Source organism: Plenodomus lingam (assembly GCF_022343315.1).
Source record: "Plenodomus lingam strain CAN1 chromosome Unknown contig_19, whole genome shotgun sequence".
Taxonomy (NCBI): domain Eukaryota; kingdom Fungi; phylum Ascomycota; class Dothideomycetes; order Pleosporales; family Leptosphaeriaceae; genus Plenodomus; species Plenodomus lingam.
In genome coordinates this window covers 1,467,003-1,490,810 of record NW_027093936.1, presented here as the reverse complement: position 1 = coordinate 1,490,810, position 23,808 = coordinate 1,467,003, and the positions used below count along the sequence as shown (strand labels likewise).

Below are 23,808 nucleotides of genomic sequence, written 5' to 3'. Positions count from 1 at the left end.
GAGAGAGTGGGCCAGCAACTCACACAGACACAGATGCAGAGACACACTAGTCACTCACACTCACACGCAGACCCTCGGACTTGGGGTAAGCACCGTCTTTCAACCCTCTTCATCCGGCGCGAAGCGGGCTGGCCTCCTTGTATGAGCTTCTGTTGCCTGTGCAGCCCCAGGGGTACTCCACTTTCATCGTTTGGAAGCTGTGATCTGGCGCAAGACACTGGATCCTCGGCATAGCTATAGTACGGTCAGTGTTGCATCCTGCTCCCAGTAGACTGTACTCTATACTGTTACTGTGACGCCGCCGTGTGTGACTGCGCCTCTCAGGCCATCGGGACGGGACAAGCTCTTCGTCAATCCACTGTACCTAGACCTACGTATCCATGCCACCTACCACCACCTCGGCACCTTGATTGCGCCGAGCAGAGTCTTGTCTTGTCTTGTCTTGTCTACAGCCATCGAGTTTGCGCAAATCATAACCGTCCCTGTCAAGTCACCAAGTGTCCCAGCCCAGCCACTCGCCACTCCAACGGTGGCTTGGACCCCCAGCCTTGGGAACCATTGGATTCATGATCCGTGCGTACACCTTGGCCATCAAACCAAGCCATATCAAGCTCTTCTTGGCAAAAGCTTGCCATTGCCACCCGCCCGGACATCTCCCAGACTGAACCTTGCCTGCTCTACCTACCTTTGACACTGTGCCTATTGTCCAAGATTCAACTATCCTCATCTCCCAGCCAGGCGAGAACATCTAGCCAACATGAAAATGATGAGAACGCCCCCCACCTCTTCACCCATCCCATACATGTACTGACTGAGTGCATATACAATATCAATAACATGCTATCAAGAGGCAAAAATGTGCTATGAAGAAGCCGCTAGTAACCCACCTCCAACACCCCTCTGAGCCTACCCAAGGTGTCGAACAATTATGTACATGCGCAAATGTAGTAGTATGATCATTAGACGCCTCCCGACAGCAGAGCTACACCATGCAAGCACGACCCGGATTTAGAAACCAAACGGATTTTGCGGAGCTGTGTCATTGTTAGTTGGCCATTGACTATTACAATGCGAGCGAGCAATACGTACTGGCATTGGCAAGGTTCGCCCTCCCCGTCGGTTGCGGCGTCAGCTTTTTGGCTGCGGGCACGCCAAACTTGATCGTCGGAGGGGGGCCCGTCTTTTGCGCTACTAGAGGCTTGGTCTGCGGCATGTTGGGCATCGAGGGCATCGGTGGAACGGGCGGAGGAGCCTGTCCGGACATGAATCCAGTGGGCTGAGGCTGAATCGCAGGAGGTAGAAAGCGGTTGATACCCGTGGCTTGTGGATTGAGTGGGGATGGCTGAAAGGTGCTATAGCCCGTCTGCTGAGGCTGCATAGGTTGGAATGGTGCGTGCGGAGGGTCAGCAAATGGGCTTCCATTTTGGGGGAAGTTTTGCTGAAATCCCTGCTGCTGATAGCCTGTTGGCATGGGCTGTTGGAAGCCGGCAGCTTGTTGTTGTTGTTGTTGTTGTTGTTGTTGTTGTTGAAACGGCGCAAAACCAGTCTGCATAGGCTGTTGTGGTGGAGACATGCCGTTGTAGCCTGTTGGTTGAGGCATGAGGCCATTTTGAAGACCCATGTTGCCAGGCTGTTGTGTATATCCAGTCATCTGCGGTTGCATACCCTGCATGTTCTGCATCATGTTTGGGTTGTAGCCTGTAAGTTGGGGCTGCAACGGTGGGGGCGGACCAAATGCGCTCTGTTGGGGATTCATGGGAGCAGAAGAGGAGCGTTGTGGCGGTGGAGCAATGAGTCCTCCTGCCTGTTGTTGCTGGGGTGCTTGTGGTCGCATCCGAGGAGGGGCAATGTTATGAGGCTGCGTCAAAGCCTTGATGGCAGCAACTTGCTCGAATAAAGTTGGAGTAGCACCAATTGGCTGCGCTTGTTGGACAGGAGCTGGCGCAGAAGGGGCGGGTCCTTGAGCTGGTTGAGAGGTCTGAGAGGATTGGGGGGCTAGAGCTGCCTGAGAGGCGGGGGTAGGCGCTGGTTGAGCTATCTCCTCAGGCTTCAATGCAGGCATATCGAGCAGAGACAGCTCGCCTAGAGAGCCCGTGAGCGTAGGTGCTTTCGCAGCAGGAGCGGCTGCTTCTGTTGAGGATGGTGAGGCAGCGGGCGGTGCGGTAGATGCAGACGCTGATTTGGATGGCTTGACATCCCAAGCATTATCCTCGAATCCTTCCACCTTATTTGGCGTCGGGGCAGAGACCAACGGAGTTGCCGTGCCGTCTGTTGCCTTCTTGACTGAGCCGTCTGTCTTTGATTCAAAGGCCTTCGCATCGACAACATCGCTGGTCTGGACAGGAGGTGCAGGCCGTCCCTTGCGGGTGTTGTTTCTCAGCGCGCCACCAGGGCCGGAGAAGAGTCCACCCGCGCTTCCCTCCTCACCATCTTCAGCAAAGCTGACGCTGCGCTTGTCACCACCTGTTCGTCCAAGCTTGCCATCTAGGTATTTGGTGACACGAAGGATATCACCCTCCTTCAGACCCAATGTACGCAAAAGTGTCGGCGTGATATCAGGTATATTCTCCTCACCCATCTGATCCTTGTAGAAGGCCTGGGCATACCGTTCACATATCTGGGGATTGACGCCGCACTTGAGGAAGAAATCAAACCAATCATAGTCTGGCTTCTTCTCTACGGTGATTCCAGCCGGCGATCGCGGCCCTGTATCTCGAGCCCGCTGCTCCCTTTGCTCACTTCTTTTCTTTAGATCCGATAATGGCTTGTCATCGTCCAATGATTCACCCGTGACACGCTCGACGTATTCCAAGTCTTCAACTGACATCTTGGTTACAGGCACCGCTATCTTGACACCATTCACTTTATGAAGGTGAATCTTGCCATCCTTGATAAGAATGAACTCGGCTTCAACCTTGAATGAGCCAGATCGGTCTGTCCAAGTGCGCACCTTGGCGGGATCTACAGGCAAAAAGTTAGCAAAGACTCTCTTCAAATACGGGACGTCTTTCAGACCCATGGTATCCATGTCATGTTGAATCTCGAAACCATGCAGTCTCAAGACTAAAGGATGCTACTTACTAGGCTTGGAGGAGGACTTTGAGCTTGGGTCCTTGGAAGAGCTTTCACGCTTGCTCGATCTCTGCGAAGTACGACGGTGGTCAACGTTTGTTTGCATGAGGCTGGAATTACGCGAGGGCAAATGCAGGCCAGGGCCTACCTGATCGGTCCTTGCTTCGCTCTCCGTTCTCTTCCGTCTCGAAGCCTGACGCGCAAGTTCCTCTTCCTCGCGTCTGTTCTGTTCGACTATCGACCGACCGGCATTTGTGCCTGATCGAGCGATGTGGGAAGCAGAATTGTGTATTGGGACCGTCTCTGTGATCTCAACGTAGTTAGCGGGCACGACACCTTCTTTGCCATTTTTCAGCCGTCTGACTTTCCACCACTCGTCGCTCGCTGAATCGTCAAGAATCAGGATCTCGTCATCGAGGCCTACTGTGACTTCGTCGTCGCCTTGTGCCATGAAGTCGAACAACATCTTGCCCTTCTTTTGCACGTTCGAGTTGCCAGAGCCAGCAGCGAGCACTTCACGCAGCCCAGCACCCTTGGCTGCTCCAGCGAGCTCACCAAGCGCAAACATGATTTCCGAGGCAGTGTCTTTGGCCCCGCAGTGGAAGTCGATGCTTTTGCTGGGCTGCTTGAGCTCCATGAAGATGTGCTTGCCTTCTTGGGAATAATACTCCATCTTCTCCGCACTCCATTCCTGCTGCGGGCCATCGCGGGATTTTTCAGGAGCAATCATGATCATCCCCTTTGGTATATTGATACCCAGCGTCATGGGCATCTTCTTGTTCTTGCCCGGCTGTGTGAGGTATTCGTAGATGTTATAGAGGTGGTAGCCGGAGCCAGACACGGGAGTAGCAGGCGTGTCGTCCCGGAACTGGGCATCATATTGGTCGAAGGTGACGCGTTGCGAGGGCTGACTGGTGGGGGGAGACGGGTCTCGCTGCTGCGCATACTGGGTTGGCGGAGGAGACACGGAGTCTGATAGGGGGCGCTGGGGGAGTCGAGGAGGGGGTGCTTCCTCATCCGACTCTTCGGGGGTGAATTGCACGCGCCTCCGGGCAGGAGCGCTGATGTTGGGGGGTGGAGAGATGGTCGGCCGCGGGGCGCTTTGTCCAGACTTTTTCTGAATGATGCCAGCGAGGGCTGCAGCCGGGCTCTGGTGCGGGGGCGAGTCAGGCGTAGGGGGCTGGTCGTCGTCCGAGTCGGCAGCGGCAGCGGCAGCGGCAGGCATTGCAGGACGAGAGGGCAGTGCTGGCGAGGCTGCGGCTGCGGCTGCGGATTCAGCGCTGCCTTGGAGGAGCTCGATGTAGTTTGCAGGCGCGAAGCCGTAGTCGCTCTCCACGCCCACCAGCGTCCAGTCGGGATCGGAGGTGTCGTACACATCAAGGAGTGCGTCTTCCTTGAACGAGAGCTCCTCATCCGTTTGGCGGGCATAGTCGTAGAGTGCCTTGGCCTGCGCGACTGGGCCGGCCTCTTCGATGTAGTTGTTCGGGATCAAACCCTCCGGCTCGTGCTCCTCATCTTCGCCGCCCTTCTTCTTGGCCTTCCACCAGTCGTCATCAGTCGACTTCTCCAGCACCATCAGGATGTCGCCCTCTTTCAGGGCCAGCTCATTGCTGCTCTGAGGCTCATAGTCGTAGACGGCGCGGTATATGCCCACGAACACCATGGCGGCGGTTGGCCGTGGTCGCGCACCCTTGCAACGACCTGTAGTGTGGGGTAGGGGGGCGTCGAGGGAGATTTGGGGTCTGTTGGCAGCTTGAGCAGGCGACGACAGGAGGCGACGATACACAGGATACACAGGAGCTTGGCGGAGAGCTACGGCTTGCGGCCACACTTCGAGGGGGAGGGGGGAGAGGGCTGGCCAGGGGAGCGGCTGCGTAGGGCGCCTTCCGGATCGCCGCACGCTGTACGCTAGACAGCTGGTGGGTGCAGTGGTGCAGTGTCGTGGCTGGTGGGTGAAAGAGGGCCGCGGGTGCACGCGATCAGATGCAATGGGGCGGAGCTGTAGGAAGCCACCGGGAGAGAGGGCGAGAGGGAGAGGAAGGCAAGAGAAAGAGAGAGAGAGAGAGAGAGAGAGAGAGAGAGAGAGGGAGAGAGAGAGACTGCCTGGTGTGTGGTTGGTGGTTTAGGCCCACGAAGTCCGTGAGGCTGTGGAGCACGGGCTGGCTGGCCTTTCGCTCGGGCCGCTAGTTGCTGGCTTCGACCCGCACCGACGTCAGCTCCTTACAGCCAGTAGTTGCTGTAAGCGTAGTCGTTCTCATGGACAACTTCAATCTAGGTACCTACTTAATGACCGTCATCGAGACGATCCAGTACATATTTGGGTAGCATGTGTTATTTGCGGTACTCCCAAGGTTTACATTTCCATTACGGTACTCCAGAGTTTGCATTTTTCATCCACTGCATCCTACCACAAGCACATACACAACTTACACACGACAAGAAGACATCGGCCATGCCCCGAATCAATAGGTAAACCTAAAACCCTCAGTCCGCTCCAACACCATCTTCCCTTTGCTCTGCCTCTGGTTTGCAATGTAAAACCAGGCTGAGAAAAGGCCCACAATACCGATGATCAGGATGTGACTGCCAATGCTAACCCAGATGGCTGTCATGTACCTCGGACTCTCCTGCTGCCGAACGATGAAACTGCCAGCAATGCCCCCCACTCCATTGAACGCCGTCACCAGCGCAGCTGTCCAGACTCGCTTCCATTGTCCCACAATATTGTTGGCCTGGTAAGTTGCCATCGCCGCCCAATTAGCTACGTAGGCGCCAGTTGCAAGGTATGTGCCAATATATCGAACCGTGACCTGGTCAGAAAAACCGAGCATGCAAAAGCCTACAATGAGGCATATACTGTTGAATATAATGACAGGTCCACGGAGCTGATATTTGTCACCGACCATGGACGAGAAGATTACCGCTACCACTGCGTAGTAGTATGGCGGCGCGGAGAGCAGGATGGATTCGTTGCTCGAGAACCCCATGCCGCCCTGGAGGATAATGGGCAAGAAGTAGGACAATGAAGTCGAGACCAAATTCTGCAACAAGTACAATGTGCAAAACCCGTAGACTTTGATGTCTTTGGCATGCATCAAGAGCTTAGACCAGGTAAACGGGTCAGGCTCAACGTCTCCACGATCTTTCTCAATTCGCCCAGAGGCGAGTGCGCTCTCCGCGGGAGTCAGGAAGTGGAAGGATGCGTGTGCATGTTCGGGAAAGTCGACCATCCACCAGTACGTGAGGATGCCTATAAAGGCTGTTATAGACCCCTGGACTAGATACATCCACTGCCAGCCCTTGAGATAGGTGCCGTCCAAGGTGTTGTTGACCGCAAAGTTTACTATCCCGCCCGTCGCCAATACAATCACTTCTCCACTCTGCATGAGCGCAAAGCGCACCTGCTGCTCTTTCCTCGTGTACCAAGTCGAGATGAGATAGGTCAAGCCTGGGTAGATGCCAGACATGGTGATTCCGAGCAAGACTCGAAGTGCGATCATCTGCCTCCACGTCTGCACAAACGCCGTGGCTAGGGTGATGATACCAAAGCAGAAGGTGATCGAGGCGAACCAAATTCTCGGTCCAAAGGTACGAACAGCAATAGTCGAGGGAAGCTGGAAGGTAATCGAGGCTATCGTGAATATGAAAATGGCAATTGAATATCTGTTGCCAACATTCAGGTCCAGGTCGTCAAGCATGGATGTAACCGACGCCGACGAGATGACCCCACTGTCCAGTAGGTTCAGACTGCAGAGAACACCTGCAATACTGCACAGTCGCACGTCGACTTTGAGTCTGATTGTCTTCCACTCTTCCTCAACACCCTCCCTTTCGCCGACGGCAGCCCCGCGCTCATCGTTTGGCAATCCGCACACTGGCTCATCGAGTGACGCTTGACTGGATGCGCTCTTTGTCATGTCGCGCAATTGCCCGGTGGTGTAGAGGATTAGCAAATTTACTCCTACATTGGAGGAAGGATAATGTGCGGGGTCATTGGGAAGCCCAGGCAATGGAAGTAGATGGAAGGGGCTTATCGTCCCAAAGTAGTGGTTTCCATCCATGTTCGGCATGAGGCTCCGCACTATACGGAATAAGTCACAAATATGATGGGGAGCTGCAGCTCCGTGTGCGAATCAATGCGCGGTTCTCGCCATCAGTTTACACAACGGTGGCTAATGCACATCCATCATGATACGGTACATCATGGGTGATGAGTGGCCAGCCTGTTTCTAAGCCACCTCAAACACCTCAAACAAAAAGCACGCAACAAAGGACATGCACAAATTGGTATCGATTTTCGTCCGATGAAGGAGGACCCTTTCTAGTATAACCCACTGACCATCTCAAGCCCTGTGGTCAGATGTGCAGCCGCAACAAGTAGCGAATGTGGGTATTGGGAGTACAGCCTTGAAAAAAGTAGAAAAAAACAGAGGGAAAAAAGAGAGAAAACAAAAGCGATTGGAGAAATCAAGATATGTCCAGGGACCATAGTGGAAGAGAAACAGCAGCCCTTCCAGAGTATAGCAACAAGCGTAATCCGCAATGGATTCAGAATGAAGGCCGATGCTCCGATTGTCCCAACCGGGCATACCTATGCTACGATGCTACCCAATCCAACGTTTGAGGAAGACAATTTAGTTGCATAGGGCTCACGGCTTGGACAACAGGGTAGCATGCAGACGCTACCGGGAATCCCAAAAGCACTCGCTTCGTAAATCATCAAACCAAAGGGAGCTTCCCGATTGTCAAAAGTCAAGATTAAAGGATGTAAAGATTGAACCATCGAAGGAAAGGATCGAGACCAAAGATAGACCTTTAGCCGTCATCCTCTGCGTCGTCATCGTCTTCATCCTCCTCTTCTTCACTCGTGCTTTGTCTTTGCGCAGCACCGGCTTTGCTCTTCTTGTTGTTTGGCGTTGTCTTTAGCTGCGTAGAGGAAGCCTTGCGCTTGGGGGCAGAGCTGCCAGCCTTCGATGACATGGACGCATTCTCTTTATTGCCATCTTCGCCGTCAATCCCCTTCCCAGCGTCCATGGCAGCCACCTCTTCGGCGGTCAGGAATCGACCGCCAGGACCACGCGGGCGGCGCATAGCATGGTTGTGTCTGGATTCATGAAGATAGGGTTTACGACCTTTCGATGTCAAACGTAAAGCATCTTCAAGCTTTTGGCGGGCAAGGCGTCTCTTCAAGATGCGATGAAACTGCTTGGCGTTGACATAGAGTGGCGCCTCCTCTGGCTGCGCACCAGAAACAAGCTCGGGTGATTGCTGATGTTGTGGAGGCTGCTGCGACATGTTGGGAATGGAAGACCTAGGTCCACCGTGATTCATAACCGGTTGCGGTTGCTGCATCGCAGGACTGCTGATTTGCGTGCTCATACGTCGCTGCTGCAGCTGACTTGGTGTCATCTGCTGCACTTGTGATGGTAGTGCATTTGACATGGTATTTGAGACGGCTGTAGGTGATCGGGGGGCGACTCGGCCGTCACCTTTCATCTGACCACCCGACATGCGAGGCGAAGCTCTAGGGTCCTGCGCCATCTGACCAGGAATACCGTCTTGAGGGTAGAATCCTGCCTGTGGGCCCGCTGCTGCCGCCGTCGCCATCGCGGCGGCCTGAGTTGGTGACATGTACTGTTGATGCAAGCCGGGCATGTAGCCCTGTTGTGCGTAACCCATGGGTTGATGGTGCTGTGGATGTGGGGCCCCACCTTGGCCGTAGCCTTGCGATGGCAGTATTGGCGACGTCTGCTGATACTGCATTTGTTGCTGAGTGGGAGAAGTTATGGAGGAATTGCCCGCAGCTGGGTTCTGGGCGCCGCCATAGTTCTGGATATGCCCGGGGGCATGCCCGTGGTGGGGTTGCTGCTGGTATTGCGCGTAGTCGGTCATCTTGAATGACTCCAGAGCGTCGAATTATACTGAGGAGCAATAGAGGCAAGCTCAAAGTACGCGACTGGAGGCGGCGTGGTATCGAGTATCACCTCAGGCGCCACTCAAACACACAGACCGAGTGTACTTGTATTGGTCCTTGTGAAAGGGTGTTCTGCAAGTAGGTGAGCCGCGGCGGCAAAGCTGCGCGCGAGGACTGCGATTGGAACAGGCACCGTCGAAAGATATGATGGAGTTGAGGATTAGACGCGACTTGCGGAGTGGAGCCGAAGCGCCTGGTTGGATGCCTGTAGGCTGGAGCTGATGCAGAATGAGCACTCTGCCAATGAGACGATGGTCGACAGTCCTTGGACTTGTGGAGGATGGTTGTCGCTGGGATGTCGTTATGCTAGATTGGGGATATGTCGGTCTCGCGAATGATTAAAGGGCACCTTGAGTGCGATCTTGTTTGCTGATCGATTGAGGATCTTGGATAGAGCGCAATAGCTAGGCAGGGTCACGTTGTGGCAGGGCCGATGACTGATGCGTTGTCAATGGCCACGCTTTGAGGCGAAATCGCTAGAGAGGTGCACGGTTCTGGGTCCAGTGCAGGTCTCGAGGCGCGAGTGTGGTGATTGGAGGCCGACGTAGATCCAGGGCGGTGCACTTGCACGGTGAATTACGAGGGGCTTGTGAGGATGAAGACGCAGTCTAGAGGGCCGCGCCGTGTGGAGACAGAAGCCGTTGTAAGGGTTCACCAGTTAGGAATGAAGGCGGAAAGTTGTCTACACTGTTCAGAGTAACCGTCAGCTAGTTTGGGACGGGCAAGATGAGCAATTGGAGGAGGGCGAGGGTGGGCATGTGCTGGCGGGCGGGCGATTGGAGGTGATGCGTTGGCAATGCAGGTTCATGCAGGCCTGGGAGCACACTTACCGACTTTACTCAGCGGCAGCACGTCCACGTCGCAATCGCGGGCTGCGTCTGATGCTGCGCCGGCGGTATGACGCTGCTGGCGTATGGGTGGTGCAGTCCAAGCGAAGTCAGACAGCAGCTCTGTAATCTTAGTCTAGGGCGACCAGAGACGGTGCAGCTATATATTGTCGCAATGTCGCAGCGTTGCAGCGTCGCAGCTGACTATGCTCAGAGCCGTGGGGTCCCAAGGAGCGGGTAGAGAGGGCACTACAAGATGGTTCTACTCCGAGGCGCCGTGTGTGCTCTTGTCTGATAGGACATGGTAAGTAAAGAGGCGCAGGAGATGGAGGAAGCGTTTGGACTGCGAACGTGATGGCATGGAGAGCCAGCCTCAGGCGCGCAGCGAGACGGGAGACAGGCGGGCGTGCGCGGGTGCGCCGACACGCGCAGCAAAGAACATCAACAGCATGAAGCGATCCAAGAAGTTGAGGGCGATGCAGGAAAAAGTCAAGATGCGACGATGGATTGCAATGCTAGAGACGCACTTACTGATGGGCAGGGCCCTGCCGCAGGAGGGTGAGGTCACGGGTGGAGAGGGATAGGATATTCGCGACTCGTGTTGATTTGTTGGCTGGCTGGCTGGCTGGCGGGCGGGCGGGCGGGCAGGAGGCAGACACGCACACACTCCACACACCACACAACACACACACACACACACACACACCACACCACACACGCTGACACACGCACACACGCACAAAGCGACAGCTCTCGAAATGTCTCACAGGCGCGTGCTCGCAGCTAGCTGGCAGACAGGCAGACAGGCAGCAGGCTTTGGCGTGGAGGCGCACCAGAGGCAGGACACAACAGCGGCGCGGCGTGTGGTTGTTTGACGTGCGAAAGGCCACGAGCAGGGCGTGGTGGTGCAAGACTCGTGATTTGGGGGGGGGGGAGGAGGGTCGAGGATGGATGGCTAGTCTGGGAAGCCGTGTGCGATGCAGATATGATTGGGAGGGGAGAGGAATGGAGGAAAAGGATTGGAGGACGGACGGGGACGGGCACCTGGGTTCTTCTACTGGCTCCAAAATGCAAAAAGGCACGGCCGGCCAGACAAGGATCTTAGCCCAATAAGCGCCTCGCCTGGCCCTCTGCTTTTTTCGGCCTGGCCACCCACAAAAGGCAACCCACACACCCGCGCACGCATCACGGCTGTTACCTGTTGATTGTGCAGTGTGCACTGTGTAGGCTGCATGGTGTGGTTGTAGGTAGAGAGCTCACGGCACGCACTAGGAACAAGGCAGTGAGTGAATTGAAGAACAGGTAGCCAAGTACTATGTACCGTATGTACTCTACTCTATATACGCTACAGGACTACAACAGTGAGTGGAGTGGCTCGGTAGCTGCTGCCTGCTGTCCCGGTACCGGTATGCTATGAACAGGACGCGCCTTCCGACGGCGGGCTGGGAAGATGACGCAGAGAAAACAACAGACAAAGCCACCCACAACAACGCTGAGTGAGTCCGATCGCTCCTTCCCACACCACAGGATGGCAAGGTTGGCCGTCTCCCTTCTTGGCTTCACACCTGCCGCCGCCGCCATCTCGTCACATGGTATTTGTATGTCGCGTCGCGTCCACACCCGTTCCTCCAAGCCATTCCATCGCATCCTCCACACTTCCAAGGTGAACGCTCGCGAAATGGAGGTCCATGGCCCACAGCCCCACGGCCATTTCGCACTCGCACTCGCACATGCCACATGCCCTAAAACACCCGGGCGCGTACCCATAGTACCATATGTACCTACATAGCCAAACAAGCCACCCTCCTGAAAGCAAAAGCCCAACCACGCTAACGGGCCAGGGCAGCATTGGCATTGTGGAAAAGACGCTTGCCTACCATAGTAGTACACGCTTGTCAAAGTACAAATAGGCCTCTCTATCCCAGTAGCAATATATTAACCCAATGCATTCTTCTATTATACCTAATAACTAGATGCATCCCTTTACAAGAAGCATGTGCATAAGAATAGGTATATCCCTCTATCAACAACAATATAGGTACACAGTAACACTACGTTAGCCTTGAAGTTCCATGAGACTTTCCTTTGTACGATTACTTTATTCCTTCACCTGTAGAGGCTGTGCTGCTAGGTAGTATTAGTGTACTGTAGGCTTACTCTACTACTCTAATCAAGTGGCTAAATGCTACTTGAAATTACCAGATTTATATTACATAGAGTAACCTACCTAAGATGTAGCAAGTTCTGGCCGCTTATATGCTGGTAACTGGCCTCCACCGCTTACTCACAAGGCTTTGTCCACATCGAGCAACCTCCCGTCCCCAATATCCCCTTTGCCGGTCCGGCCGAAACGGTAGCGCGCACTCCTCACTCCAGGGTACCGTCAGCTCGCAGACACAGCAAACTTTTTCCCCGCAGCATCCGTACTCTCCACTCGGCCGTCTTGTCACAGTTGCACAGCGGCGCTGCCGACCGGAACTCCAGCTTCTCTGGGCATGCCTGGGATGCCTGGGATGCCTGGGATGCCTGGGATAGCCATGAGGATGAGGACGTCTCCATGGCCACCGAACCATGGGTGTGCACCTTCGTATAGTACATACCATCCAGTTTGCCCTAGAGTACAGCCGTGCGCTTCAACCTCGGGCTTGGAACCTGCTGTCTCGTCTCTCTCTCTCTCTCTCTCTCTCTCTCTCTCTTGTTTTTCGCTGTCCCGCTGTGCCCATTTGCGTCTAGCCTGAGTCGCTGCCACTGGCTCAGTGGCTGTCTCGACCACGTCTCAGAATCGCATGACAACGAGCGACGGTTGTTGTGCACGTTGTTGTGCACCTTGGGGAATTCCACACACAGCTATCCATCATGCGTGCGTGTGCTTGCTTGAACCCAGGCTCACGCTGGTGATCGTCGACATGGCGCGTGCTGCGTCCATGAACCAGGCGCATGTGGAGCTGCAGATCACAACACTGCTCCTTGCTCAGCTCCTTGTCGCTTGTACAGTACCGTCCTACCGCCTGCGACATGACGGCTGCAGCCTCGCCTCGCCAGTTTTCCCCCCTCTTAGTGCAGCCACCATCCGTGATCCTGCGTCATCTCTTGTCCTGTTCCGCACCAACCCGTCCTTCTGGTCCAGCCGCGTTGTGAGGTCACACATTTCTTCACAGTGTCAAGGGGACATTGGGTTTGAGTGCATTTGCCCTATAACCTACTTCGTCTGGGCGCTGCAAGCTGCAAACCCTATCATTCCAAAGACTACTTCACGCTGTCTAATCCAAGGAGGCATGGCTATCAGCTTACTGACCCCCCACGCGACGTCCTCCCAGTAAGCTTCAGCGAGCCAACTTCTATGCTTACCTGGCTTACACACATTTCAAGCTGGCCTTGGCCTTGGTGAAGAACGTCTTGGATGGCGTGCATGTCGTATGCAATCAATGTCCAAGTGAGTAATTACCTCTTCACAATATCAGACACCAGTCCCTGCTACCATTCCCAATCAGATGACCCAACTTTCGCCATATCGACCGTCTCTACCAAATACAGTCCAAATGTCCAATCTCCCTATGCGATTTGCTACCACCTCACAACCTCTCTCTGTTTGCTTGGTTGTTTGGGCTGGGAAAAGAAGGCAAGGAATGATTCGAGGCTATTGTCGCGTACCCACCTTCCATGTCGACTGGTAGTTGCTTCTCATCCAGGTACTTTGTGTACTTTATTCGAGTCTTCATCACTGAGCAAAGCACTAACATGATCCATTCCACATAATCTGACCTTTTAAGCAGCCAAATGCTGGACACGCACTTGACCATGCTATAGAATTTTCCAAGCGTACATTTCTCCACTCGGCTCGAGCGACGGAGAAGGGTCTTGCGGCGTGCGACAAGAGGCACCGGCCGGTGCCATGCGAATGTTGGACTCAAAAAAGACTGGGCCATTGTTGTATAAGTCTTCCAACGCTCGCAACGATAAGTGAAAAAGTTCTCGAGATCAATCGCGTGTTTACTTCTTCGCACCAGTCTTCTTCCATGTTGCGCTGCGACTTTTCCGACCATTCGGCCCCTTTTTCTTTGCACCACCACTTCCCTTGAACTTCAGACCACCTTTGCCTTGCTTTTCACTAGCACGGTGGCCCTCAAAAATGAAGCCTTCTTTCGTCTGCGCCTTTGCTACTTTGCCCAACATGGATCTCGCACGACCCTGCATGGACTTCTGCTCTCCCGTCAACTTGGCCACATAACCACCCTTGGCTCCGGGTCTGAGTAGTTTGGTTGGCGGGGGCGCACGAGTCTTGTCCTTTTTCTTCTCAGCTTTGCATCGTGTCACGCGTAGGATACGTGGGAGTAAAGGTGGGAATTTCTTCTCGTTCAGTTGGAGGGCGGCTTCTACACCATTCTCGTCAACGAATTGAACGTAGGCAAAACCTTTGCCAATGCGGGTCTGAGCATCGCGGACTACACGGACGCTCTCGATCTTGCCGGCTTTGGCAAAATGCACCCACAATCCTTCTTCGACATCGGAAGACGGTCGGGGCTTCTTGGGCTTCTCATCTGTAGAGGCGGGTTCTCTGTCGTCAACAAACGGAAGATTGCCAACAAAAACGCAACGACGGTGATCTACTTTTGCAGGGTGGGCGACGGAGTCGACATGAAGATGGCGGTCCAGAAGAAGTGTGCCATTGAGCCTCTTGACAGCCTCCCGAGCTGCGACCTTGGTGGTGTATACAGCGTACGCATTTGTGCTCTTGGTGGTCGAGTCCATGATCTCCTTCTTTGCGAAGGCAGCCCTTTTGGGAAGAGAGCTGGCGAAAGCTGTAGAGCGGAATCGGATAGATTCGATCTTGTGGGGCGGATTGTTGTCGGCAAGATCGACAAGGAAGGACTCGAGATGCTTTCTGAGAGCCTTTTCGGCGGCCTTGGAATTGATGCATTCGGAGGAGACGTTGCTGAGGAAGACGGTGCGCGAGGCTTTCTCGACCTCGGATGACTCCTTGTCTGTAGTTCCTATGAGTGACTCGTGCTGTGGTACTGCAAGCGGCTGCTCAATCCTGTCCGACCTGTCAGAAGCATCGTCCTTGGCGGGCAATGCAGCGGTCTTGGTCTTGCGCTTTTTCTGCCGTTGCTCCTCCTCCTTTTCTTCCTCGCGCGCGACCTTGCGCATGTATGTGTCCTCTATTTCCTCCTCGCCCGTCCGCTTGCGTTTGTTGCTGGGCTGCTTCTCCAAGGCGCCACGGCGTGCCGAAACGTGCATTCTGGCCACAGCAGCCTCATTTTCCAAGTGCTCTGCATCGGTACCATGCATGGACGAGGCGTCATCGCTGTCTATGTCGTCCACGGCACTGTCCACGGCACTATCCTCATCACTGTGCTCCTCGTCCTCCTCGGCGTTCTCATCGTCATCGTCCGATGGTAAGCCCTCGGAAGCTGAGCTCAATTCTTCGTCATTTTCTGCTCCTTGGCAGGGTTTCGATGGCTTCGCTGGCACGAGGTCCTTGTAGCGTGACTTGGGCGGTGCCTGCACAGGACCAGCCTGAATATCTTGTTAGCGATAACCGCCGACGAGCACAGCGCGCAGTGAGGAAAACGCACACTTGTCTCAAACAGCGAGGCTAGCGTCGGGTCGAATGCTGTTCTGTCCACTGAGATGAGGCTGTTGGCGTTGTTCTTCATGGGCGACGATGCCGTCTTTGCGGGGCGTTTGATGTTTGTTTTGCCGTTTGGTTTGCCCATTGCGATTGTGAATCCAGTTGCGACCACTTTTGTTGGGTCGTGGGTGAATCGCGTTCTGCCTTATCGCCAGGAACATCAGCCAGAAGAGAAAAAAAAACAAGGTCGAGGATTGCCAGACTAGACCATTGGTTGCGCTTGTCGGAGTGGGCGGCGCGCGAGGTCTAGGGACTAGGCTGCTTCGGGGGAGCTTGGCCCATGGCAGAAACACAGGCGGTGAGCATGCACTTAGTACTACATACTATGTAAGTTAAGTACCTAGTCAAAAGTAAGTACTGTTGGGTATGTAGCCAGAAAAGAAGTCTAAGGCCTGAGCCTGGCCAACTGGTGCTGCTTGTGTTGGTGCGCTTGGTACGCTTGGTGCAGGAGAAGGTCATCCGCATCCCCAACTTCTCAACCCCCCCCCAGCTTGCGGCTCTGACTTTTTGACTTGCCCTTGAGCCTTGTCCGTCCCGCCGGCCTGTGGAGCAGCACAAGTCTCCCACCCACGCCCACAACACCTCCTCCATCGCCCTCGTCCATCTCCAGCAGCTGTTCCCGTCCCCCCCTCCTCCCCTCCCCATTCTCCCCATTTCCTCCTCACCTACGCCATTAACTCCCCTCCCCCCACCCCAAAGGCCCGCCAACACCTTCACTCTCTCGACCCCCAGCCTTGCCCACCCATGCCCCCATGCTGAAGACTCCCGCGCGCTGCACCCCACGACGCCGGCCCCCCAGTCTCGACACGGCACGCGAGTCGACGCAGTTTTGCTCGGGAGCGCGCACACAATGAGCGCGCATCAGCAGGCCAGCCGTACGTCGTCGTCAATCCATGGTCCCGGCCGCCGCCATGGCTGAGCTCGAGCTAATGGCCTTCATAGTCACACATACTGAGCCCACGGCGACGCACAGCCGCCCCGACCCCTCGCCCATATCCTCGCCCGCGAGCCACGTCGCCCCGACACAGCGACTTGCGCCCGCCGTCGAGCTTGACACAGCCGCCGCCGCCGCCATGTTGTCCACTTTGACGGCTCCTCCCACAGCCGCGCTGGCCGAGGCTCTGGCAGTCGATGCGACAACCACTCCCGACGACGATGACGACGCTGCTGCCGACAACAGATCTAGCAGTCTTAGTGACATTGGCGAACCCTCAGACGACCAGTCCGACGCCACCCCGGGGCCGGCCACCGTCATAGACCTGGACGATGATGATTCAGAAGCCGAGACGGAGCGCCTAGAAAACACACCACGAAAACTCGCACGCGTAACCATCGATAACTCGTTACTCTCCGAGCCCACGTACACTCGCACACCAAGCAAGCTTGCACACACCAAGACAGTTGAAGTTGGCGAGTCAGCCCCCCAAACACCTTCGGCGACTGCCCTGGAGCCCACAATCGGCGAAGCAGTCGAAGAGGACAACCCACTCCACTCGCTGTCCTTAGCTGCGGCTGCAGAAGCCGCGAGCCTCTTCACTGGTAGCAAGAGGAAACGCTCTAGTGCCGAGGGTACCCCTGTAGATGAGCAGGAAGACGAGCCTGCGCGAAAGCGCAGTAGCACCACAAAGAACTCAGCCTTGGATGGCCTGGCTGAAGCCGCAGCGAACCACCAAGAGCAACAGCATGTGCAGGATGAATTGGAAAATGCTGAAGAGCATTTGTCTCAGCTTGCCCATGAGGAGCTTGAACTGGAGGAGCGCCAGGCCAGCCTTGCCGCCCAAACCGTCACCGAACTGGCTACTGTCGCGAAGCACACAAAGCCCCGCAAGGGTGGCCGCCGTGGGAAGCGCAAAATGGAAGATCCAAACTATGCCTACAACGAAGCACTCCAAGCTGTCGAAGCTCACGACGCGGAGGGCGATGGTGATGCTGAGGAAGACCACGATGCCGTACTCGATGATGAAGTCGCAAAGAAGAAACAGGCCATTGACAAGCTTGCTGAGATTGAGAAGAAGTTCAAGCTGTTCCGTGAAAAGTCCGTAGATACTGCGCACTCTTGACCTGGCTCGTTTTTACTGACAGCATGTAGGCTCTGTGACGAGCAAATGGCCCAGCTCGAACGGGAAATGGAGATGCTCAGGCAGCCAAATTGCGTTCATCCAGAATACCTTGCCATGGTCAAGTGTATAGACGATCGACGTGCTGACAAGATCGCGTATGAGGCAAGGCTACAAGAATACAAGCAGAAGAACCTCGAAATCATCACCGCGGCTGAACGCCATCAAATGCACAGTCAGTACTTCCAGACTGTACGACATCGACGGGAAGAGATTCTTGAAGAATGCAACCAGCGCGTATTCGAGCTTCAACGGGGCCGGCGCCAGCTAGGCTGTGACGAGACCGAGTACATGATCAAACTCCCGGAGAAGCGTTCTGACCAAATTCGACAACAAACTGCCTACAATCTCGAAGTATCAATACTCTCTGGAGTGGCTAAATATGTTGGCTTCCCAGCGGCACCGGACATCAGTCCTGCGCGACCAGCTGAGATCGATCAGGACATGCGAGCTATGAAGGTAAGTTTGCTGAAAGTGCTGCATCAGAGCCAGCAGCTGATTCGACGTTGCAGATTGCAACGCGTGTCCCAGCACCGCCTCCCTCTTTTCGTACCTACAATCGCCTGAGCACTGCCGACGAGGCTGCCGCTGAAGAGCAATTTCTGCAAAGTACACCTTGGGCCAATCCACGGCATCCTTCCCATCAAGACACGCGATTTCCTGCAGATGGATCCCGCATCTCAAGTTATCAAACACCTGCTGGACAACGACGTATGGCTGATTTGACTGCACCCAACGGTTCGGCATCGACCATCGAAGCTAATTCGAACCCACCGTCTTCTAATACGCATAAGCTCAACGGACGGATCGGCGAGTCCGAGTCTCCTGTCTTACAAATGAAGCGACCGCCTATTGATCATACCGTATATGCGGGCACACCTGGTCCGAATTCTCGCACAGTGGGAATCCTGGGTAGGGAGACCTACGGTGTCATGTCGAGTCCGGCTGTACTCAATACTGACCAACCTGACGAGCATGTCGGTCATCGATGGGCCGCTGGTGGCATGCAACCTTTGAACGCAGGTCCATCTGCAGCAGCATCTAGCGCTTTGGGCACAGGTCGACCAGACGCTTCTCGGCCTCCGATTACACAGCACAATGGTCTCGGGAAGATTAGTGTTGGAAGCTCTCTATTCAGCCGATAGTTCCTCTCGGGCTTCAATCAAGCCATGTGACGGTATAATACTCACCATGAGGACATCTGGTTACATTATGAAGGCCATGTTCTGTAGGTTCTTCTTCTTGCATTTTCAACTGGTGTCGTACGAATAGGTTTGCATGTTCGCGATTAGCAAAGCTATTCTTTTATTCCATCGGCGTTTCTTGACCCTCATCTCTGGCTTGATAAATATACCCCCCGATGTAGGCGGTCGAACCTTGTCCATTTTTTTTGTATGTGCAATACTCGGCGCGTGGGCCAACAGTGTAAAGAGAGAGAAAGGCTATGTGATGACGATATCTGTACCCCGATGGGATGAGCAGTACGAAGCTCTTGAGAATTTCGTGCTATAGGAAGGATTTGTCTGTCGCGCACTAGAGTTCGATCTTCAAAATAAGACACCTCAACATGCAACCGAGGATTCGACGTTATTGTTATGCCCGGGCATCTCTGTGACCAAATACGTTGCAGTGTGCTGGGATCGACCGTCCTTGCCTTCTTCCACACTAATGTCTCAGACTATGCGATGATTCTTGAGTGGATGGTATAGTTATGATTACGCAATGGCTGTTTCCCATCTCGACCTGTCCTTGTTGCTCCCTTCAACGTTTTCGTAGTAGATATTGTCAGGAATGACTGGGTGCAGAACCATGTGCACGAGGCCCGAATGCAACTTATATACCATACTTTCCGCAAGCCTCGAGGCTTGCTCGACAGTCTTGTCGTCAATACTCATTAAAATGGCTCGCCACTCATCACGCATAGCTGATTCACCACGCCATAACTCTGTCAAAACCATGGATCTCTTCCCGCGCAAGATTGCTCGAACAGTTCCGTGTTTCGCTACAAATATTTGAGTCATCATGAAGAGTCAACTCCTCACAAATCATGTAGGTGACCATGTGAATGTAAAACCATGATCCTTCGCCATGCTTGCTTTCGATCCACAACATAGGTCAAGGCTGCCCGGCCTCCGGGCTTGTTCGGCAATACGCGCTACACAGGTGATACATTTGTAGATGTTCCAACCACGAGTCATTGCCATTCCGAACTGATCACGACGGACGATCTATCTGCCATCGCGGCGAACCACTACTAGTAATCTCGGCTAGTTTGAGGATCACGTTACTTATCTTGTGCCATCAAAACAGCCAGGATGTAGTAGTGGCAAATCACATGATACTCAGACTACCCGAGCGCATGAGACAGAGTACTGCCTGGTTAGAGACTGTTGGCACTCTCCTCCCTGGCCTCCTCAACTCTACTGCGATGCCGAGTCCGACTCACACGGAAATTGCACACATGCACTCCGCCCAATTGTAGTCTTGTCTATTCAAGCTGGCTGTCTCGGTGCTCTATTCGCGAAGTTTTTGCGGTATGATCTCTCCTTCGAGTATAGACGTGAGAGAAGAACGCTGTGTTGTATCATGGCGTCGACGAACTGATCTCCCAGCGCAAGATCAACACAGATTACGCACACTAATTCAATCTTAGACCTGTGTTTAGTAAAACAGGCGGAGATGGGCCAGGTTGCATTTCTGGCATTCAATTTTTTTATCCTTTTTTTTACCTCTGTGTTACAACTTGATCTAGGAAAAATAACAGAGATTTGTTCCTTTAAATGGCGTGTTTCGACCTAACAAAGCGACGAACGTACTTCCGCAGGATTCTCTTGATTATACTATGGATCCTACCATTTCGCAGGCGGTGAGAGTGTCTTCTTAGACTATTCGATGTTTTTCGTATGCAAATTCATCAGGAGGTTTGGCTGTAGAAAAATACTTTCAACCAACGTTACAGTGCTACCGCCTTTTTTAAACATGATGGAATTCAAATTTTTTGGTAGAATTGTTTAGTAGAAGAAATTGGATATCCCATTATTTGTAATCATATGAGCGATGCATATGTTGCATGCCTCCATCATAATTTTCGCATTTCCAGTATCGATAGAATATCTATTGCTTCCGATGGAGACCACCTTGGTCACCAGTATCATGGATCGCGTTGGGAACGGCACGCTCGATGCTCTCGGGGAGTTTCTCTTGGAGTTTCTGGGGGACGATGGAGGCTTCACCCCCACCTTTAGCATGGCTGATGTTCGTTTGTGGCCCGTCTCGTGAAGAACCCGTATCGTGAATCTAAGATTTGGTCAGCAATGAAGCAAGTCGTAGAAAGGTTAAATTGCCATACTTTGTTGGGCAGATTCTTCTCCAAGCCGACGGGTGCCTGCTCCTGAATTTTTCCAGGAACCTTTGATTCGCCAGCAGCGTGTGATATGCCTTGTCCGTGTTGGTTCTGCATTTTGATAGATCTGTGTGAAGAGAGACTCGTAGGGTTGATCGTAGTAATGGTTGTAATGTTCACTGTTAAAAGTTATTCCTGCGATCGGATTTATACTACCCCTTCGATGGGCCCAGTGAGCCAATAGGCATCATTGACATTTCCTTCATAATTGGATCGTGACGGCGATGACAGCTTCATAGTCTCATTATCTCCAATGATGTGGTACTTCGTCATCAATAATTCATGTACCAATGCGGAGAGCACCTCTGTCCAAGGATATCTGGGTCGACTCTCGGTGTCTGCAACAACTGCCCCCGGGGACCTCACCATCGATGTCCACAAGACACACCTATTACATCATGACTTCCTTCAGGCCGGACATGCGACAGATGAATACACATTCCAGCCTTGACGTCTACATGAAATCAGAATCGCCTACGGTGATTGGCGTCGTGTTTTCAGGATACCTTTGTCAAATCCCGTTGATTCGCGTCTCAAAAACTCATGGAGAATCTCGATAAATTCCTTGGCGACAATGCTGGCGAATGAAAGCAACTCAGGACACCCCGTGTGGTACTGTGGGTGGATGACGTGGTCTTACCCAGCCGCCACACTTGGCAAACGGCTGAAATATCCACACTAGCCTAGACCTGATCGAAATGGTAGCTTGACAGAGTACTACTATTTCACTCGCGCGTTGGTGTTGGGTGAGATCAATGTGAGAAACACGTTGACCCTGGGATAAGCTTACTCTCCCAAGGAATTAGATCCCCTGAGCATGAGTCTGTCCACACATTTCAGATCTCCACATGTAGTTGTTGAAAAAAAAAAGGTAGGGGATGTCAAGGCTTGTACCGGTAACAGTTCGCAATCAAAGTGCGACAGGTGGGATGTGGCAATACGCTCGTGTATCCCTCGTGACTGAGAGACGATGTCATCGAGCGCCCGACACTCAACTCAGATGTTGTTGTATTCAGATTTATTGTACAAGTGCAACCAATTCTAAAATAAACAGTCCATGAAAGGTCAGCATAGGGCGTGGTAGAGGCAAGATATTGCTGTGTTTACGTCGTCCTATGCACTTCTACTCCTGCTACCTCCGCCATATCGTATATTGCGGTGGCCACACGCATAACATCTTTGCTCTTCAGCGGTATTCTATGCGCGCCTTCCCACTCAACTAATGTAGCTGTGCCACCTTCACAGTATTCGTGGAACAGCCGTCGGTGGAGATGTAATCCAGCATCCGCCATACCGTGGACATGAAGTGTAGGCTTCCTCAGCTTCGCGTGCACATGCACCTCTCCGCTAAACTGAAATCCTTCGGAGAGATCGCCTGCATTGACCAGTGCGTCGCTTTCGAGTAGATCCGGGTGCAGATTGCTCAAGGGCGCCCTGCCTGCAAGCAAGATACCAAACCTCCAAATGCAATCTGAAAACCCAACCAAGCTAGGCTGAATGGCCTCACCTGATTTTTTCGCCTCCTCTTCTCTTGCTTGCTGTTCGATCAGTAGACTTGCACAGAGCTTAGCCCCTTGACTGAAACCCATCAAGCCTACCCATTCACCTGTAAAACCCAGCCGATTATCTTCCACTATCGCAGATCGCAAGGAGTAACCAATCTCCTCAATGCAGCTCTCTGTGTCAATCTCTGGATGCTCAGGAAGCCACCTTAGCCATCTCCGAAAGGGTGCGTAGGAACTGTATACTGGGATAATATCAGGGTGCGGGTCACAGAAGAATGGCCCATCAGCCCAGACGAGGTGGAAGGAATGTTGTAGATGGCGAATAAGGCCTCGGGATTGCGCTTCGAAGATTGCAGCATTAACACCCCCTCCATGCAAACAAAGTATGCGTGGCAGTGCCTTCGTGTCAGGCGTTGTTGTGGGGTGATGCAGATCGTTGGGACAGGCAGGTAAAGTAGGCATGATTTCGAATAAACGGATACTGAAGATTAATCGCGTTCTAGTCTAGGGCTTTGTGTAGTGTAGAAGTAACAAGTATTTATAGAAGTTAATACTGTAACAAGGCTAGGCTAAAATAGCTAGCGCTTACTAGATGCCTAGGCTAGACTTGAACAAGGTTCATGGGTTAGCGCTAGGGTCTAGCACTATTATCTGTTAAGATATATATATTATACTATGCGAGGATTACTTAGTGTGGAAATTTGGATCACTAAGGTTAGGAATGATTTGGGAGATGGATTATTAGATTGTATCTACTACGATCAGACTTATATATATAGAGCTTTAGCTACCCTTACTAGAAGGTAAATAATTAGTAAACCTTCCTTACTAGAGCTCCTGCTTTTTATTAGGCACTTAGTAGTAAGCTAGTAGTTAATTAGATAGTAGGTTATATAGGGGTATTAATTAGGATTAATTAGATTAAGATACTCTATAATCTAGTTAATATCCCTTCTATAACACACCCCCTAGGTATAGGTAAATCTTTTATTATTATAGTTACGCTTATAGTTAGTAGGTAGTATAGCTAATTAGAGCGTTATATATCTAAAGGGTTAAATTAGCTTACCCTTTAGATACTAACTAGCGCGCCTTTCTTATTTAGCCTACGCTTACACGCGTAGATATTATCTAGATAAAGCTCTATAACTTTATCTACCTAACTATAATCTTTACTATAGCTTAAGTTATAAGATTATATAACCCTAAAGATCTAAACTATACTTATATCCCTACTAACCTATATCTTAGTTAAAGTTAAAACCTACTACTTATACT

At 52.9% G+C, this 23,808-nt stretch overlaps 12 protein-coding genes across 12 annotated transcripts; 2 read left to right on the top strand and 10 right to left on the bottom strand.

The window, feature by feature from the left end:
• Positions 1–109: 109 nt before the first annotated feature.
• IAQ61_004523 (uncharacterized protein) lies at positions 110–456 on the bottom strand (the record flags this gene model as incomplete). The annotated part of the gene is made up of 3 exons (XM_066096384.1): positions 110–234; positions 286–311; positions 392–456. 3 exons carry the CDS (start codon positions 454–456, stop codon positions 110–112), a joined length of 216 nt encoding a protein of 71 aa, XP_065953702.1.
• A 552-nt stretch (positions 457–1,008) lies between these two features.
• IAQ61_004522 (uncharacterized protein) lies at positions 1,009–4,735 on the bottom strand (the record flags this gene model as incomplete). Its single annotated transcript, XM_066096383.1, has 4 exons — positions 1,009–1,034; positions 1,090–2,961; positions 3,082–3,142; positions 3,221–4,735. 4 exons carry the CDS (start codon positions 4,733–4,735, stop codon positions 1,009–1,011), a joined length of 3,474 nt encoding a protein of 1,157 aa, XP_065953701.1.
• A 799-nt stretch (positions 4,736–5,534) lies between these two features.
• IAQ61_004521 (uncharacterized protein) lies at positions 5,535–7,133 on the bottom strand (the record flags this gene model as incomplete). Its single annotated transcript, XM_003839122.2, has 1 exon — positions 5,535–7,133. The coding sequence occupies one exon, from the start codon at positions 7,131–7,133 to the stop codon at positions 5,535–5,537; it is 1,599 nt and encodes a 532-aa protein (XP_003839170.1).
• A 754-nt stretch (positions 7,134–7,887) lies between these two features.
• IAQ61_004520 (uncharacterized protein) lies at positions 7,888–8,964 on the bottom strand (the record flags this gene model as incomplete). Its single annotated transcript, XM_003839121.2, has 1 exon — positions 7,888–8,964. The coding sequence occupies one exon, from the start codon at positions 8,962–8,964 to the stop codon at positions 7,888–7,890; it is 1,077 nt and encodes a 358-aa protein (XP_003839169.2).
• Positions 8,965–9,057: 93 nt separating this feature from the next.
• On the bottom strand, positions 9,058–10,009 carry IAQ61_004519 (uncharacterized protein; the record flags this gene model as incomplete). The annotated part of the gene is made up of 3 exons (XM_003839120.2): positions 9,058–9,352; positions 9,465–9,609; positions 9,877–10,009. Coding segments are annotated over 3 exons (573 nt in total), but the record flags the coding sequence as incomplete, so codon positions are not given.
• Positions 10,010–10,232: 223 nt separating this feature from the next.
• IAQ61_004518 (uncharacterized protein) lies at positions 10,233–10,457 on the top strand (the record flags this gene model as incomplete). The annotated part of the gene is made up of 1 exon (XM_066096382.1): positions 10,233–10,457. One exon carries the CDS (start codon positions 10,233–10,235, stop codon positions 10,455–10,457), a length of 225 nt encoding a protein of 74 aa, XP_065953700.1.
• A 1,862-nt stretch (positions 10,458–12,319) lies between these two features.
• Positions 12,320–12,890, bottom strand: IAQ61_004517 (uncharacterized protein; the record flags this gene model as incomplete). The annotated part of the gene is made up of 2 exons (XM_066096381.1): positions 12,320–12,586; positions 12,717–12,890. The coding sequence occupies 2 exons, from the start codon at positions 12,888–12,890 to the stop codon at positions 12,320–12,322; spliced, it is 441 nt and encodes a 146-aa protein (XP_065953699.1).
• A 973-nt stretch (positions 12,891–13,863) lies between these two features.
• IAQ61_004516 (uncharacterized protein) lies at positions 13,864–15,787 on the bottom strand (the record flags this gene model as incomplete). The annotated part of the gene is made up of 2 exons (XM_003839117.2): positions 15,450–15,787; positions 13,864–15,390 (listed from the first exon to the last, which is right to left on the bottom strand). Exons 1-2 carry the CDS (start codon positions 15,588–15,590, stop codon positions 13,864–13,866), a joined length of 1,668 nt encoding a protein of 555 aa, XP_003839165.1. The 5' UTR covers positions 15,591–15,787.
• Positions 15,788–16,355: 568 nt separating this feature from the next.
• Positions 16,356–18,767, top strand: IAQ61_004515 (uncharacterized protein; the record flags this gene model as incomplete). Its single annotated transcript, XM_003839116.2, has 4 exons — positions 16,356–16,380; positions 16,448–17,540; positions 17,595–18,081; positions 18,135–18,767. 4 exons carry the CDS (start codon positions 16,356–16,358, stop codon positions 18,765–18,767), a joined length of 2,238 nt encoding a protein of 745 aa, XP_003839164.2.
• A 570-nt stretch (positions 18,768–19,337) lies between these two features.
• IAQ61_004514 (uncharacterized protein) lies at positions 19,338–19,646 on the bottom strand (the record flags this gene model as incomplete). The annotated part of the gene is made up of 1 exon (XM_003839115.2): positions 19,338–19,646. The coding sequence occupies one exon, from the start codon at positions 19,644–19,646 to the stop codon at positions 19,338–19,340; it is 309 nt and encodes a 102-aa protein (XP_003839163.2).
• A 1,217-nt stretch (positions 19,647–20,863) lies between these two features.
• IAQ61_004513 (uncharacterized protein) lies at positions 20,864–21,844 on the bottom strand (the record flags this gene model as incomplete). The annotated part of the gene is made up of 5 exons (XM_003839114.2): positions 20,864–20,919; positions 20,972–21,144; positions 21,392–21,479; positions 21,532–21,602; positions 21,816–21,844. 5 exons carry the CDS (start codon positions 21,842–21,844, stop codon positions 20,864–20,866), a joined length of 417 nt encoding a protein of 138 aa, XP_003839162.2.
• A 284-nt stretch (positions 21,845–22,128) lies between these two features.
• Positions 22,129–22,992, bottom strand: IAQ61_004512 (uncharacterized protein; the record flags this gene model as incomplete). Its single annotated transcript, XM_003839113.1, has 1 exon — positions 22,129–22,992. One exon carries the CDS (start codon positions 22,990–22,992, stop codon positions 22,129–22,131), a length of 864 nt encoding a protein of 287 aa, XP_003839161.1.
• Positions 22,993–23,808: the final 816 nt, after the last annotated feature.